The sequence below is a fragment of the Ailuropoda melanoleuca genome, chromosome 5 (genome assembly GCF_002007445.2).
Source record: "Ailuropoda melanoleuca isolate Jingjing chromosome 5, ASM200744v2, whole genome shotgun sequence".
Taxonomy (NCBI): Eukaryota; Metazoa; Chordata; class Mammalia; order Carnivora; family Ursidae; genus Ailuropoda; species Ailuropoda melanoleuca.
In genome coordinates this window covers 9444567-9462462 of record NC_048222.1, presented here as the reverse complement: position 1 = coordinate 9462462, position 17896 = coordinate 9444567, and the positions used below count along the sequence as shown (strand labels likewise).

Below are 17896 nucleotides of genomic sequence, written 5' to 3'. Positions count from 1 at the left end.
CTCCTACATTGTTGGTGGGAATGCAAGTTGGTACAGCCACTCTGGAAAACAGTGTGGAGGTCCCTTAAAAAGTTAAAAATTGAACTACCCTATGACCCAGCCATTGCACTACTGGGTGTTTACCCCAAAGATACAGACGTAGTAAAGAGAAGGGCCATATGCACCCCAATGTTCATAGCTGCATTGTCCACAATAGCCAAATCATGGAAGGAGCCGAGATGCCCTTCAACAGATGACTGGATTAAGAAGCTGTGGTCCATATATACAATGGAATATTACTCAGCTATCAGAAAGAACGAATTCTCAACATTTGCTGCAACATGGACGGCACTGGAGGAGATAATGCTAAGTGAAATAAGTCAAGCAGAGAAAGACAATTATCATATGATTTCTCTCATCTATGGAACATAAGAACTAGGATGATCGGTAGGGGAAGAAAGGGATAAAGAAAAGGGGGGTAATCAGAAGGGGGAATGAAACATGAGAGACTATGGACTATGAGAAACAAACTGAAGACTTCAGAGGGGAGGGGGTGGGGGAATGGGATAGACTGGTGATGGGTAGTAAGGAGGGCACGTATTGCATGGTGCACTGGGTGTTATACGCAACTAATGAAGCATCAAAACTTTACATCGGAATCTGGGGATGTACTGTATGGTGATTAACACAATATAATAAAATAAAATTTAAAAAAAAAAAGAAATATTCAGGTAATATGCAAATAAACAACATCTTTTGTTAAATGTTTTTATTTTACTTTATTTTATTTTATTTATTTAAGTAGGCTTCATGCTCTCACAACCCTGAGATCAAGACCTGAACTGAGATCAAGAGTCAGACTCTCGGGGCACCTGGGGTGGCTCAGTCAGTTAAGCATCTGCCTTCCGCTTAGGTCATGATCTCGGGGTCCTGGGATCGTGTCCCACATTGGGCTCCCTGCTCAGCGTGGAGTCTGCTTCTCCCTCTCCCTCTATTCTTGCTCTCTCAAATAAATAAATAAAATCTTTAAAAAAAAAAAAAAAAAGCAGACGCTTAACCGACTGAGCCAGCCAGGTGCCCCTAAATGTCTTTATCTCAGTCCGCATGTGCACATCTGACCCCATACCCTCTATTCTGAGAAATGAATGCAGTCTGCAGGCTAATTAAATGCCACCCCTGTGACTCTCCCAGGACCCTCTCAAGGCTCTGGACCAGGTACTGTTGGTCCAGATGCTCTTCCCAGGGCTCGTTCTCGGCACCTCCAGGCAAGCTTGCCCATCAGGGAGCCGTCCTTCTCTGTCCCTGTAGTTACCCAGCTCACAGAGCCACCATGTCCTCCTCCAGTGCTCCTTCCTTCTCTGTGCTCTGCTTCCCACGGGGCCTCCATCCCAGTGACAGGAGGACATAGTGCCTCACTCAACAGCGACAGAGGCTCTAGGCCCTGAGCCGATCCACTGCTTCTCATTCAGTCTACACAACCTGGTGCGTTAGCTCTAAAAGGAAATCACATCGAGAGGCGATGTCCTTGAATCTCAGTCCCCGGGCGGGCGGGGGGGGGGCCGTCCCTATCCCAGAAAGACTTGAGCACTAGGCAAGGAATCAAGATTCAGGTGCAAATTCCCCATTACTGGAACCAGCAGGTACTCAGGAAATATGAATAAGGCAAGAGGCCAGTTTCTAGCACCAGGGGCGTAGAGTCACAACAAACCAGCACGAAGAATGACTTGATGCCAAGGTGCGGGTTTCAAACCCAAGACTTCCAATGTCTCCATAGGATATAGGGGTCCTGGTTCCAGAGTTGGCTGTAGGGGCTTGGTCAGCCACTGGGGCATTAGAGGAACAGAGCAAGGCATAGTGGAGATACAAATTAAGCCAGTTATGACACCACCTCCCCATACTTCCGTCATGTATATTCGAGCCAGAGCCCCGAGAGCAACACTGCATATGTGTTGAGGAGCCCAGATCTCTGGTTCTTTCATTACACTAGTGACTTTTTTTTAAAATTCTGAATATAATATACAAGATTTCACTGAAGAAGGCTTTAGAATCAAGCAGATATGTGCTCGAATTCTGTCTCTGCCACTTACTGGGCATTTACTATTGGGTCAGTTCTTCTCATTTCCTGCTTTGTTTTCTGTTACAGAGGGATTTCAAGACAGTCCTAGTAATACCATTATGAGAACTAAGATTAACCTCAGCACGTAGCCTGGGGTGATTCTTCCCAAACTTGTCCGCCTATTGGAATCACCTTGGGAGCTTCAAACAGTACAGATGCTCATGTCTCACCTCCCCAGAGCGCGTTTCTGGAATGAGGACTGGGCTTTCGAATTTCGAACAGATCCCCCGAATGATTCTAATGTTCACACAGGTTTGGGAACCCCTGGCATAGAGCCTGTCCTCTACTGGGCATTAAATATCTGTTAAATGAATGGAAGCAGTCAGCACTTGGCACACAGGAGACTTTCCAGAATTCTTGGCTCCCTTCCCTTCCCTGACCATCTTCCCTCTTTTTCTACTGGGACGCCTGAAGATGCATGCTGGGCTGTGATATCCGGGGGGAGGAGAAGAGGAGGAAGAGGCAGAGACAGGTTGTACTACAAGGGACGGCCCCCAGTCCTGTGAAGGGAGTGGCTGACACGTTTGCTTTTGAGGACGGGTCTGCAGTAAAGTGCCTGAAAGCTCACTGTCAAGTGCGCTCGGAGACCAGAGCCTAGTTTTGTGCTCTCTCTGGGGCTGCTGCAGGAATGAGCTGAAGCTACAAGGAAGAGTGGAGAGTTTCAGCTGGTCCTGAGCTCTCTTTATTTTTTAGCTTTTATATTCAGCCATTGTTGTAGTACATTCTTTGTTTGGTGTTCCCAGGTCAGCCGTCTGAAGGTATCAAAGTTCCAAAAAGTTGAATATGGGGCTTATTGGTTTCATTGTCCTCTAATGGCTCTTGGAAAGAGACTGAATTCTGAGAGCGAGGCACTATCTAAATCATTCTAGGATATAGAAGCCAGTACCCTCTCTCCTTTCCACAAAATAGGACTAGAAAGCTGCAGTGTTTCGGATCTGAGGAGGGGGTCCGGCTCTCACTCACCGTGTGAGTTATTATGTGCTTATGGGTAAAAGTAATACTTGGGGGCTCTTAACATCTGGAAGTGAGCACCGGAATATTGTTTGATGTGCAAATCTCAGCTTATACGCTACTTATGATTCAGAGCAAATTCTCAGATTTCACCCCAGCAGCATAACAGTAAACATTTAAGATACTTAAAAAAAAAAAAAATCGGCCAGTCTCAACAGTTGGGCAGTGATAATCTGCTTGACCCAAGGATCCTGATGGAGTCAGGCTGGTCTTCCTTAGAAACAAGAAACCATCACAAATTATATCTTCAGGAGACGAGACCGCCAACCTACTCAGTTTTTAAGACGTGCATTCTGAGTAAGAGAAGAATCTTTTATTTTTAGAGTAATTCTACACTTCATAAGGATTATATAAGTACTTTGAAAATAGCATTTTTTTTAATTTCAACTGAAAACTACTACAGATTAAAACTTCCCGATATTGACACTTTGGAACACGGAGTTGTTTTTGAAAATGAGAATATGCTGTTTTTGTTGATATTTAGCACGCACGTGCTCTCCATTTTGTATTTGGTATTGGAAACATATGAGCCTAAACCACATTTCCATCACTCTCAAACTTTTTTAAGTTTCCTGACCATTTTTCAAAGATTTATTTATTTATTTGAGAGAGAGAGAGTCGGACACTTGGGGGCGCCCGGGTGGCTCAGTCGGTTTGTGGCCGGCTCTGGATTTCTGCTGAGGTCATCATCTCTGCCTTGTGGGATCAAACAGCCGTTGGGCTCCACGCTTAGTGGGAAATCAGCCTGAGATTCTTGTTCTCTCTCTCCCTCTGTCCCTCCCCCTGCTTGCACTCTCTCTCTCTCTTTCTCAAATAAATAAATCTTTTTAAAAAAATTTTTTTAAAGGTCGGACACTTAACTGACTGAGCCACCCAGGTGCCCCTAATTTTCCTGACTATTTTTTAATTGATCTAACTTGTAATTCCTTATCATAGGTATACAGTTCTACTTCAGGCTTTAAAGTAAAATAGCGTATCACCCAAGTTTGTGGCCTATGTGTGCTTCTATCCTACAAGTTTTAAGTTTGGGGGGGTCTCAAAACCTTAAACATATTCCTCTATTGTCTAGCACCTTTTACTGTCATATAAATTTGTTAGAACTTCATACTGAAATAATATTTGATTTTCATGGGGCGCCTGGGTGGCTCAGTCGGCTAAGCATCCAACTCTTGGTTTTGGCTCAGGTCGTCATCTCAGGGTCATGGGATCGAGTCCTGTGTCATTGGGTTCTGAGCTCATCAGGGAGTCTGCTGGAGATTATCTCCCTCTGCCCCTCCCCCTGCTCATGCTCTAAAATAATAAATAATATCTTTTTTAAAAAATTTGAATTTCACATAGCAGCAAAAGTAAGCGTAAGCATAGATCTTGCTCAGAAACGATTCAGGTTTTAGTCAGTTCACCATCAGCATGAGATGAACGAAAGCATCAGATGGGTCCTGGACCCTGGTCACTTTCAGATTTGACAGGCATTCAGGTCACACAAGGCCCTTGCTTGGAGGTCAGTTTGAGGCGTTAAAAAATGAGTTCCAGTGGAAGAGTTCGAGTATCTCTTTCTTGAGCTCCTCAAAAGAGGTTCAAAAACGCCTAATAACCGCTGAGTGTTTTCCACTCATCTCTCTGTCTCATTGGTGGTTGCAATTCCCAGGGGCCCAAAAACTCGAATCCTCTTATCAGTTGGACTACATTTTTCTTATGATTCTCAATTGGCCAAGGCTGGTTTGATTCAAGTCCCGAGCTTTGGACGTGACCCTGTGAATGTGGCTTTGTTTGCCTCTGAGTTGGCGGCAGGAACCCAGTTTCCACCAACAGGGCTGTACAGCTCAGTCACACTCCATTCCCAAGGTAGGGCCCCACCTCGGTCCCGGTCCTCCCGTGATGCACAGGTGTGCCCCCTCAGTGCCCGTTGTGTTGAACCCTACTTCCTCATTGGTAACAGGTTCTGAGTGATGTCAGCAGAATCCCAGCTCTCAGTGAGGGCATCAGTCTGAAGACAACACTTTCCATCTTCTCTCTCGCACAGGGTCCAGTAGCATCAACGGCATCAGCACTGTCTGTCCTCTCCCCTGGGCCTGGCCTTCCTCCACCCCCCCCTCCTCCACCTCCCCCAGGGCCCCCTCCACTCTTCGAGAATGAAGGCAAAAGAGAGGAGTCCTCCCCTTCACGCTCTGCTCTATTCGCCCAACTTAACCAAGGAGAAGGAATTACGAAAGGTGAGAAAACTTGATGCTGGCTCCCTCTGATTCCAGGCACGCAGATCCCCCAGAGCCCACAATGCATCATTCCATCCCCATCCCCAACACACAGGGAGCTGCTGTTGGGAAAGCAGAAGCCTGCAAGGTTCTTCATCTTGAGGCAGATGGGCTCAGTGGGCTATTGGCGTGGACCAGCAAGAACTCAGAGACTCTGGGTTCTAAGTGGACCACTGCACTGCACCACCACTTAAGCCTCTGATGCTCTGACACCATCTACAACCAAGGCATTAAGATTGAGTGAAATAAAATGACAAGCAAGCGTACCTCTGTCCTCAAGCACTGTACAGGCTTGCCAAATAATTATATCATTGAAGTACTTTTGTCCTTACAATGATCAGGTTTTTTTTACAATCATACGACATTTAAAATATATCAGTATGTACATGCATTCTAAACAATAAGGTTTATGCAAATGCATCTTTGCTTTAGACAGGTAATAGGAATTATTGTATAGTTGTCCTTGTGCACTGGGGGCTAGAAGCTAAGAGCCTCAAATTCTAAATTTTTCTCTGGGTCCAGCTGGCTGGGCTGTCCCCTTATCTGCAAAGTAGAGGAATGGATTCATAACCCTGACGTCAACTCTGTACTCTGACACAGACTTGCTGGGCTGCCATATCTTTGTAGGCACCTGGGGAATGATGTAGCCACGAGAAAAGAAGTAAATCATGTGATCCTTTTTGGCCAAGTGCTTTGCTTTTTGTAGAATTTTTATCTATCATCTTACCTCCTTAAAAAAGAGGTTCCTCCAATTTAAAAAACATTTACAGTGCTTCTAATTAACTCTAAATTTATACGGCCTCACACTCTGCCTATTGTAAACCTTGAGAGAATGCTAGATTGTTATGACAATGGCATTATCAAAATTTCTTGTGCTATTTACACCACATTGATCTAAGAAGTTAGGGACATTTCCTTTTGCATAAAATACTAAGAGACGTGGCTATGTGTTACCTTCCCAGGACTCCGGCACATCACAGATGACCAGAAGACATACAAGAATCCCAGTCTACGGGCTCAAGGAGGACAAATTCCATCTCCTACCAAAAGCCATGCTCCAGGCCTCAGGGCTCCTCACCCTCCTCAGAAACACGCTCCTGTGTTCGAGTTGGAAGGAAAGAAATGGAGAGTGGTGAGTGAAGCCCTTTACTCTTTATTCCTGACACAGTGAAAGGACCATTGCTCAACCGTTGACTAGGATCTAAGGGTTACTAAGGTTAAACCGTTTACCAGGATCTTAAGGGTTTCTGAGTGAAGTGACAAAGGCACAAGACACTGCTTAGAGTAGAAACCAGGGCATTTCTGAATGCTTTCGTCAACTTCTGTTGTTTTTCACTATGCGTTATGCATCGTTTTCCTCAACGTTTTAAAATTATTTTTTTATTTTTATTTTTATTTTTTTTTAAAGATTTTATTTATTTATTTGACAGAGATAGAGACAGCCAGCAAGAGAGGGTACACGAGCAGGGGGAGTGGGAGAGGAAGAAGCAGGCTCATAGCAGAGGAGCCTGATGTGGGGCTCGATCCCATAACGCCGGGATCACGCCCTGAGCCGAAGGCAGACGCTTAACCGCTGTGCCACCCAGGCGCCCCAAAATTATTTTTTTAAATTGTGGTAAAAATCACAGAACATAACATTTACCATCTTAACATCCAAGTGTATGTAATGACTCCCGGACAAGAAGTGCATTCGTGTTGCTGCGCGGCCATCAGCCCATCCATCCAGAGAACTGCTCCCATCTTGAACACTGGAACCTTGAGCCCCTCAAAGAACCACTCCCCATCCCCCCCAGACCTCAGCCCTGGCATCCACCTTTCTACTTGCGGTCTCTAATTGACATAAACTTTTAATCTGTGCCCCGTTCTGGTTGTAGGATGTTCTGTCCCACTGACAGAGGCACAAACGTAACCTAAGCGAGCCACCCAGCACTTGCAGCCATAGTGTGAACAGGACAAAGGGACTTCAAACTTGCATGAAAGCTGGTGCCTCCTGACAGTCCAGGGAGCTTCCCCAAAGGTGCAGGAGCAAGGTCCCCAGAGAGGTTGTGTTGGGCTGTCAGTGCACATGGGCTTACAGCACTGTTGTCACCAGCCTATTTGCCCAACTCATATTTGATGTGGCACATTTTGCTGCAGGGTGAAGGCCAGATTCAGCATACAGACTTGACAGAAAGCTCCCACCCACCCCCACCCACAAGCCTGGGTGCCTGATATTTGACTGTTTGCAAATGGACCCTAACCCCCTCCCGGGCAGTGGTTCCATCCATTCCCATCATTACAAGAACAGAGGAAGACCTGGGGCTTGGTCTGTTTAAAAAAAAAAAAAAAAAGTGGTTTGGAAAGAACATATTGAAAAGCTGTAATGATTGTTGAAGCCCATAGTGATTTCAGCACGCGATGGACGCCATCCTTCCATACGTCCTTAGAGTCAATGTTTGCGTGTGTTTTAATTGTAGGAGTACCACGAGGACAGAAATGACCTGGTGATTTCCGAGACGGAACTGAAGCAAGTGGCTTACATTTTCAGATGCAACAAGTCCACTCTACGGATAAAGGGAAAAATCAATTCCATTACAATTGGTAGGGAAGAACCGGGGCCCTGGGCTTCCTATGCCCGCTTGCTCTGCATAAACATGCTGGGTGTGTTTAACAGAGCTTTGCTTTGTCTCGTTTTTCCTAGACAATTGTAAGAAGTTTGGCCTCGTGTTTGACAACGTGGTAGGCATTGTGGAAGTCATCAATTCCAAGGATATTCAAATGCAGGTAAGGGGCCCTGTCTTTCTTTTCTTTCCCTTTTCCTTTTCTTTGCTTTTCTTTCCTTTCCTTTCTTTTCTTTTCTTTTTTTCTTTTCTTCCTTCTTTTCTTTCTCTCTTTCTTTCAAGATTTTTTTTTATTTACTTGAAGCAAGTTGGGGGAGGGGCAGAGAGAGAGACTCTTAAGCAGACTCTGGGCTGAGCATGAGCCCAGTGTGGGGCTCAATCTCATGACCTTGAGATCGTGACCTGAGCCGAAACCAAGAGTCAGATGCTCAACCGACTGAGCCACCCAGGTGCCTCCATATAAGTCACCTTTTCAGCCATGCCCTCTGCCCCCTTTGCAGCTTTGCTCAGACTGTCCAGCTGCCTGCACGGGGCTGGCCATGTCCATCTAGAGAACCACCTCTTGCCTTTCCTTCAGACACAGCTGTGTCATCCCCTCCTCTCTTGGACGGTGTTCATTCCTCCTCTTCAGTCTCTTAGAACACATCCTATCTGGCACTGCAGTCGCTGTTTACCATGCCTGGTTCAGGGCCACAAATTAGTCTTTACAGCCACAGAAACTGGCACAGCCCCTGCACACAGTCGGTGTCCAATAAATGTTTAGTAAATGGTGACTGGGAGGCATCAACTAATGAATGAACACAGATACTAAGAGATTCTTCCAGCCTAACAGCACCATCCTGAAGAGAATTTTCTTTGCTGAGGGAGTATTGGTTCTAAGTCAGGAGGAGGAAGAATTTTTCTGAAGTCAGTGAGATATTCAGACCAACAGCCTGGAAAGTAGGATTGGAATTGAATTTGCAAACTAGGAAAAAATGTGCACTCTTCTGATTAGTTTTCATTTAACCCAGTGGGATTTTACAATATGCCAAAAGCTAAAGGACCTCCTGCCTTTGGCCAATTATAACTTCCACCTTTGATTACACTCTCTTCATATTGTTTTTAAGATTTTTTTTAAGTAATCTCTATACTCAACATGGGACTCGAACTCACAACCCCGAGATCAAGAGTCACATGCTGTACACATGGAGTCAGCCAGGCGCTCCTGTCTTCGTATTGTTAATTAACAATGATCCCATGTTTCCTGATAATGTTTGTGAACCTTGGATTCTGGTTTTATAGATCTTTCTCTCTTGTTTTACTGGGCTTTTTACTGTCACTTTCAATTAGAGTACATTTGAATGGACATTTTACATTTCACTCACTGCTATTTAAGACGTTGGTTTTGTGTGGGTCCGGTTAATGGAAAGTGCCCTGCACTGGGCACCCGAGCCCTGGGCACTAGCCCTGGCTCTGTCTTTACCCTCTGCGTGCACTTGGGCGTTGGCTTCACCTCTGACTCCGAGTTCCCTGCCCTGGAACGCAAGGTGAGCTGGAGGGATTCTAAGTCCTCCTCACCCCAAAGTCCAAATATTCTTGCCGCATAGGCTCTGTGGGTCCATGTATCTTTTCCACATTCCAGTTCCGTGTATTCTCTGCAGTGTGTCTGTGTACGTCCCCTTCCTCCTAACCATTCTGCTTCCACGGCGTCATAAATTCCATTCCTTGATAGAGAACCACTTCAGGAGAGAGCAGCCAAGCAACTCCTCCCGGGCACTTACTATATTGTCGTCTTCGCCATATAAACAGGGAGACTTGACCATCCTCGGGTCCTACTTTAGGTTCTAAAATGTGAGTCACGCACTCGATCATCCGTTTGCCGAATGTTTACTGAACACATCTGATATGCTGGGCACTGTTCTCGGCTCTACAAATGCCAGTAAGCAAATGAGACAAAAATCCTTGCCCTCATGAAGCTTGTATTCTGTAATACCACCTCCCAATTTAGCATTTCTGACAACCACATTTATCCGTTTATTGAGTAATGCTCCTTCTCCCAGAGTATTATGCATGAAAATTTTAAGGAAGGAAGTCACTCATCATCATCAGAAGTCCAGTTCCTCAAGAAGAAATATGCTCATGGAAACCTAATAATGAGGCCATAATTTCTAAACTCTTTCGGATGGTGGAAGTTCCTACATAAAGATCCAGGCTTTCTCCCACTTTGTAACCCACAAAGTCTCAGAAATAATATTCTGTGACTGAGGTGAGAACACATATTTAACCAGGTGAAAAGTATCGTGGAAATAATCTAATCTAATCTACCTCCTCTTAATTTTAGAGAGTTTATTTCAAGCGTCCTTTTATTCTTCCAGAACTAGGATTGGGTAGCACTGATGAAACCATATATAAGGAGTTAGCATTTTTTAAAAGATGTATTTATTTGAAAGAGAGCGAGTGAGCACAGGAGCAGGGGGAGGGGCAGAGGGAGAGAATCCCAAGCAGACTCCCCGCTGAGCTCAGAGCCCAATGTGGGGCTTGATCTCAAGACCCTGAGATCACGACCTGAGCTGAAATCAAGAGTTGGACGCTCAACCAACTGAGCCACCCAGGCGCCCCGGAAGTTAGCATTTTTCAATGAAAATACATCACGTTCAAAATTAAAAACCAGTTGAATTAAGTACAAAACATGAAGCTATAGAAAAGTAGAAGAAAACAGTTTTAAATATTCATGAAATTTTTGGAGGGAGAAATAATTCTAAATTGAGAAGTAATAGAAATTATTCAAAAAGATATGTCTACTTAAAAATTTAAACTTATGAATTCTGCACAAAAATAATTGCCATGTAACCATTTTTAAAAGTGATTTAGAAAGTGGGGCACCTGGCTGGCTCGGTCAGTGGAACACGCCACTCCTGATCTCAGGGTTGTGGGTTCGAGCTTCACACTGGGGTGTAGAGATTACTTAAAAATAAAATCTTTTAAAAGAGCTTTTTTAAAAAAAAAAGATTGATTTATTTATTTGACACAGAGCAAGAGACAGAGCACAAGCAGGGGGAGCGGCAGAGGGAGAGGGAGAAGCAGGCTCCCCACAGAGCAGGGAGCCCAATATGGGGCTTGATCTCAAGACCCTGAGATCATGACCTGAGCCGAAGGCAGATGCTTAACCGACTGAGCCACCCAAGCGCTCCTAAAAATCTTTTTATAGAGAAACAAATTTATGAAAACCCTAACTAATCCAGAAACGTATTAAATGCTAGAGCACTGGCTTGGGCAAGGTCACCCGCCACCTGTCACTCGGCAGAGGAGATACTCTTTGGCCCAGTTCTCTTGATAAGACACAGTCTCTGTTCTCAGAGTGTTCCCGGACACACAGGGGAAAAGCGTGCAGACAATCTATTTTAATGCGGCATTGACCAAAACGCTGTGGAAAAGACCAATCTTACCATATCAGGGTGATGTTTTAGGGTCTGCTCTTGCTTTTTCAGACTCTCAGATACATGCGGTATTTAAGCATTTTTAATATAACATGGCAACTTATAAATAAAGTGTATGAGCGTCATGTGCTTGCCTCACGTGTCCCCATTCTACCTCACGAACAAATCACCAAAGATCCCCCGACAGCTTATCCTTTCTCTCGACTTGCCTCGCCCCCCATACCGTGCTGGGCAGTGCATAGATGTTTGTCATCACTCCAAGATAGACAAATCTAGAAACTACCGAAACATTACCGCTCACACATTCTGGAAGTATAGATCTATGTGTTATTACTACTGAGGGTGTTTATGGCAAAGCCCTGTGCTTACCTGACCTTGAACTACCTCTGCTTTGGGGGGGGGGGGCACTGGGGCTCATTTCTAACTCAGTGTCCAGTTTCTATGGAGAGAGGGGAAAACAGAGAAGTGTGGTGCCCTGGCTAGAATCCCCCTAAGGAATTCTTTACATCAACTGCACCATCAACGGGAGTTGCCCCTTGGGTTTGCGATCCAGCCTTTTCTTCAGGGTGAAAGAGGAGATGTCTTTATCACTTCAATTACCATTACAGGAAGGAAAATTATAGAGTTGTAATATGGTCATTGGGGGAACAGTCTGCCCCTATCGAGATTTGGAAGGAGGGGGAATGTCTGAAACCCATTAAAAGAGAAATTTGAAACTGAGCAGAATTTTTATAGCACATAGATGTTTGTAAACAATATAAAGAATCACCCCCTCTTGTGTATGGTCCTGTTTATCTATACAGTGTGTGGCCTGAACCATGTCCCCACGTTTGGCTCCTGGAATTAATAATACATTTCAAAATACCTAGACACTCATTGTCTTACTCAGGCTTCGCGTTCAGCCAGTGAGATTTTTATCTAGCAAAAGATTTATGTGAAAAGAATTATAGTGTTTCTTATTTAGGTTCAAGAAAAAAATCCACTCTATTACAGAATCATGTATTTACTTTTAAATGACAATATTAGTATTTGTTTTAACCCAAGACTCATAGATTTGTCAGAACTAAAATTTTAAGCAAATAAAAACAAATGCATCTCGTTCCTTTTATCGTGAAATCAAATATATGTTTCAAATCCACTAGAGGGTTGCGAGACTTCGTCTGAACACTTAGCTGCTATTTTCACATTAATCCCTTTATTTTGTCTCAGGAAAAGAGACCCTGAGGCTTGAATCCCTTTGTGTGGTCCTTTCATTCTGTCCCCAGATGACACCCACCGGTTCACCTGGAGACGGTGCCGCTACCTAGCCTCTCCAGCCCTGACCCAGCTCTTCCTCAAGCTGGGGGGAGCCCATGGATTGTGCTTTATTCGAGGACATTGTAATTTTTATTTATGTGGGTGCCAGCTTGTCCTTTTGAATATTTCAGGTAATGGGGAAGGTGCCAACAATTTCCATTAATAAGACGGAAGGCTGCCACATATACCTCAGCGAAGACGCACTGGACTGTGAGATCGTGAGTGCCAAGTCGTCTGAAATGAATGTCCTTGTTCCTCAGGATGGTGATTATGTAAGTACCTTTCAATAGACGGTAAAGAATTTTTCTTGAACCTTCTTTAGTAACTGTCTTAAAGATTGATTCATTAACTCCCAACCTAGGAGCTCATTTGTGGAGTAATTCACAGGCAGGAGAGGAATTCCGAGAGTTGCCTTTCGCCTTGCTTCTCCCCTATTCGTGTCTTGGCTGTGCTCATTCTTCGATGTGTGATGCTGTGGGCAGTTCACTAATAATTTACCTTCACGCATTAGCTTTTATCAAATAGTACCTCACGCGTCTGAGTTCATGGTATTTAGGACTAAACATTGTCCTTTGCTCTGGTGGAGGCAAACAGAAAGGAGGGAGAAAAGGGGGGGGGAGTGGGAGGGAAGCGGATGATGATAAGTAGACCTATTGCTGTTAAGGATACTTATGTCAGGGGTTCTCAGACCCAGCGGAAGGATCCGGCGAGAAGCTCCATGAGATGCCAGCTCCCAGAGTCTGTGCCTGGATGGTGGATTCAGGAGGCTTCGGGTGGGGTCTGGGGCATCTGTATTTTAATAGGCATCTCGGGTGATTCCGATGCGGTGAGTCCATCCAACCCTTCCGAGAAACCCAGCCTAAGTGATTCGGCCACCATTCCTCTCCCCCAACAAAGCAGCCTCTAAGAGAAGCATGCAGACATCCTCCCACGTTGAAAAGGAAGTCCAAATGAACACACGTGCTGCATCAGGCAGTGTGGCGGACTCGCACCTTTTCCCCTTTGGAAGCAAGTTACTGCTTCCTTCTCGTCGCTTTTGGAGGTACAGATAAATCCGGAGATGATGCCCTCTGATTCTAACTGTGCAGGGGACAGTGACCCAGGGAAGGACGGGAGGAGAAGTAACTGCGAAGGCACCCCATCAGCCTGTGGGTCAGTCACCAGCCGTGTCCTTAGGCAGACAGCAACCGTGCCAGAATGTTCTCCTCTCACCTGTCAATAAAATTCTTCAGCACTACCCAGCCACGTGCTACAGAATGCAGCCTAGAATCCGTCATGGAAGGCTGAAAAACAAAGGTCTGCCAGCACCAGGCCATGCTTCACGGCTCTCTGGCTAGCCTCACCCCGAGCTTGAGAAGAGCCCTCTCACATTCTCTATCTAGAAACCACTGAGGAGGGGCGCCTGGGTTGCACGGCGGTTAAGCGTCTGCCTTCGGCTCAGGGCGTGATCCTGGCGTTATGGGATCGAGCCCCACATCAGGCTCTTCCTCTATGAGCCTGCTTCTTCCTCTCCCACTCCCCCTGCTTGTGTTCCCTCTCTCGCTGGCTGTCTCTATCTCTGCCGAATAAAGAAATTAAAAAATCTTTAAAAAAATAAATAAAAAATAAAATAAATAAAAACCACTGAGGAGCTAAAGCTGGTACAGAGCAGCGTGGGACGGGAGAGTCGAAAATTAGGGGGGGTCTCTGGCCTTTGCAGCTGTTCCAGCAGAAGGCTCTGCTGCGTGGGAGCTGGATCTGCTAAGAAAAGTGGTGGGTCTGGATCAGCATTCCAGACTAAGTGAGCTAGCATCCCTGGGCGTGGTACCTGGCATCTGCACTTGTTAAAGCTTCTCGGTGATTCCGCTGTGCAGCCAAGCTGGAGATCCACTGACCTAAGGCATGAGTATAGGGCTAAACCCGAGCTTCTAACCCCTATGGGTAGGTTATCTTGTTCCCTCATTCCGTGGTCCTCTTAGCACATTTTCTAGTGGGAGGTGGTAGGGAGAGGCGGAGGTCTTGCCACGGATGTTGTAATCTGGGAATGGATGTGGGAATGATTCATCCCAAAGGAAGTCCGATGCCCAGAGAAGAATGTCATCATATTACTATCCCTTCACTCCCCAAAAAGATGTGGGATGGCTCTATATAGTATAGTTTACTATCAAAGAAGCACCTTCACTCTGGAACAATCTCTACCTGGCCTGGTACTTGAGAGCAAGCACCAAGCCTTGTTTACTTCCAGAAGACACAGGTGGATCCCCCATCTAAGAGCATGTATACTCATGGGGGGTTCCACTGAAAGATGGCGTCTCATTGATGGAGGAGCAGAGGCATCAGCTTATCAGACACTTGGGGTTTAACAGCTGTGCTGTGTGCATACGACGTCCTGGGAGGGCACAGAAGCCGGGGCTAAGGGGACTGCCTCTCTTGTTCCTTGTCTAGCCTTTTCTGAAATGACTACAGAATCACTTTCTGGGGAGAGGAGAGATTCCAAACTACTTTTATTTTGGTTCTTCCCCACTGTGTCCCCCCCGCCCCCGCCAACCCCTGCCCTCGCTCCCTGGTGGTGCAGGTGCTTGTATTTCCCAATGGGAGGAGTAGGGTGGCTGGATGCAGGGTGACACATTGATGTATAACCCAGAGCACATCTTCGTAGTTCATCAAAGAGTATACAGAGAATGCTGGGGCAAAGCCTTTCCACTTGGTGTGACTAGGGATCCGCAGCCTCAGTGTCCCCTCGGAACTTGTTGGAAATGCAGATTGTCATTCTCTTCCCCCGATCTACGGAATCAGAATCTGCATTTTAACAGACTCCCCAGGTGATCCTGTGCACGTTTGCATGTGGCGGAGAGTGGGTAGAGAGGCCATCTGGCTTGAAGTCTGGCTGTTCTGCTTACTGCAATACCATCTTTGGCCATCTGTTCAACCTCTCAGACCTGCGCCCTCTAGATGGCATCTCAAGAACACCTAGCTCACAGGGCTGTAGACTAAGAGAGTCCACATATATCTAGTGCCTAGAAGACTAACTGGTTTTAGTAGGTTCTAGCTTTAATGATGATGCTAGCAGATAGTCACAGATGCTACACACAACTATGCAAGTCTCCACAGGACCCAGAAGACCTCTCTACAACACAGGTTTGGGTTCCATTAAATGTCATTGTCCACCATATGACCCTAATCAGCCTTATGTCTGTTTGGTTAAGTAACTTTGTTCTTCTGCATTTTTCCAGAGAGAATTTCCTGTTCCAGAACAGTTCAAGACAGCCTGGGATGGATCCAAGTTGGTCACCGAACCTGCAGAAATTATGGGCTAACCTCCGGAGAGACCGAACCCCCTGACCTGAACCCATTAAAAAAAAAAAAAAAGGCAGCATTAAACACCTAGAAGTGGCAGTAACACCTACGGCTTTAGTTTTGGCCTCCAACAATTCTTTGTTCTAGAGACAGCATCATTTCTGGCATGCGTTTGTGGGCATTTTGAAGTATTTAACATGTCTTCATGATTTGCCTTTGTGTGTGATTTGAGTTCCACATGATGACTTGTGAGCATTACACATTTAAAGGGGGTAAAAATAGTATTCTGTCCCCCTAATATCATTAACATGGTAGCTGATAGGTAAAAATACTGCATGATTCAATTTGACACTTATGTTTAACTGCTAGTTGAAAAATAAAACCTCTGAGAATCTAAGATGTACGTTTTTACCTTTAGGCATTTTCTATGCGATGTAGTAGTAGTTATGCTCTGAAAAATCCAACATTTTTTTTCTCATTTTTACCAAATGTTCACCTTTATCAGCACGTATACATCGTCAGCATGAATACATATTTCAACCCATTTTTTAAAAACATAAGAAAATTCCATCCTAAGGACAATATCCAGTTACTTGGTCCTTAGAAGACTTGTATTCTTCACAGTTACTAAAAACTACAAGTAGATTCTAATGATTTATCTTAAAATATTCTTTTGTCATGTCACATGGAAAACTTTTACTTTTCTGCAGAAAGATTTTTATGCCAAAAGATTGGTGGGAGGAAGCAGATGTACCTAGTACCTCGCAATTTTGCTCGAAGATCAAGCTCAATTTTTTGTTTCCCAATTTTGAGCCTGTTGAATATCAGATGCCTTGTAAATTATGTCGTTGATGTTGTATTATAGACTGTTTTCTTTTTCACTTGCCAGACTTCTAACCAGTCTCAAAAAAAAAAAAATGTTAAAAAGCCATAGCTGTAATACTTCTTCCAAAACCTGAAGAATTGTTTGTTGGTTTGACTGGCTGCTCCTATTTTGTAGTATTGAGAGGACATGCTTTTTCAATATAAGAGAAACTATGATATTCCTTTGTATCTTTTCAGTACACAGTGCTGAAAAACCTGCAACTTCTTGGATCACATGTAATGAATTCTAGTATAATGCTTGCAGACCCAATACAAGCATATATATTGTGCCTACTACAGCCTTTGGAATACGTCATTTCCGTTTTTTAAATATCTTCTATATCCATATAGTATTCAAATTACTAATGCTCATGTACCAAGGTTTTGCTATAAAAGTTTTGTTCATATGAATAATGTGGCTTTAGTAAATATCTTTTTTTTTCAACTGTAAACTTATTCTGAAATAAAGTAAAATTCTAATTGTTTAAATACTGTGATGAATTCTGATTGTTAAAAATATTTTTTTCTGCTTTGACTTGCCCCTTGCTCGTTTGTCAGATATGTTACATTCAGGAAAGACAACTGAGCCCTTCTGGTTGGCTTGGAGAATGTATCCAGCATGCCATCAGTTTCCCTGAAGAATGGCTTCTTCAAGGTAGATATCAGATAAAGCCATTTGCAGTTGGAATGACTGTCAGAAAATTCTAGAATCGAGTTGCATAATTCAAATCCTCTTTAAAGATTTTACTATTTATTTGACAGAGTACAAGCAGGGTGAGCAGCAGAGGAAGAGGGAGAAGCAGACTCCCTGCTAAGCAGGGAGCCCGACTCAGGGCTCCATCTCAGGACCCTGGGATGACCTTAGCCGAAGGCAGACGCTCAACCACTGAGCCCCCCAGGCACCACTAGTTTTTAATAGGATACAATAATACATATACTATGTATTTTAATGTATAATATAAATAAATTTATGTAATAAAATTATAATAAATTATAAATTTGTAAATAAACTTCTGGAGGAAGGAAGAACTGTAAGTGGGAAGAAAAGACACTAAAAAGGACATGTTACATTAGCCATTAAATAGTAAT

The 17896-nt window shown here is 44.4% G+C and overlaps 1 protein-coding gene across 2 annotated transcripts in view; it reads left to right on the top strand.

The window, feature by feature from the left end:
* Positions 1–17606, top strand: part of CAP2 (cyclase associated actin cytoskeleton regulatory protein 2) — a 149056-nt gene extending 131450 nt beyond the window's left edge. For both annotated transcript variants that reach the window (XM_034660283.1, XM_019807728.2), the window contains exons 8-13: positions 5127–5316; positions 6318–6487; positions 7812–7935; positions 8036–8118; positions 12799–12939; positions 15880–17606. In XM_034660283.1, the coding sequence (XP_034516174.1) occupies positions 5127–5316; positions 6318–6487; positions 7812–7935; positions 8036–8118; positions 12799–12939; positions 15880–15963 (792 nt within the window). In that variant the 3' untranslated portion in view covers positions 15964–17606. The remainder of the gene's footprint in view (positions 1–5126; positions 5317–6317; positions 6488–7811; positions 7936–8035; positions 8119–12798; positions 12940–15879) is intronic.
* Positions 17607–17896: the final 290 nt, after the last annotated feature.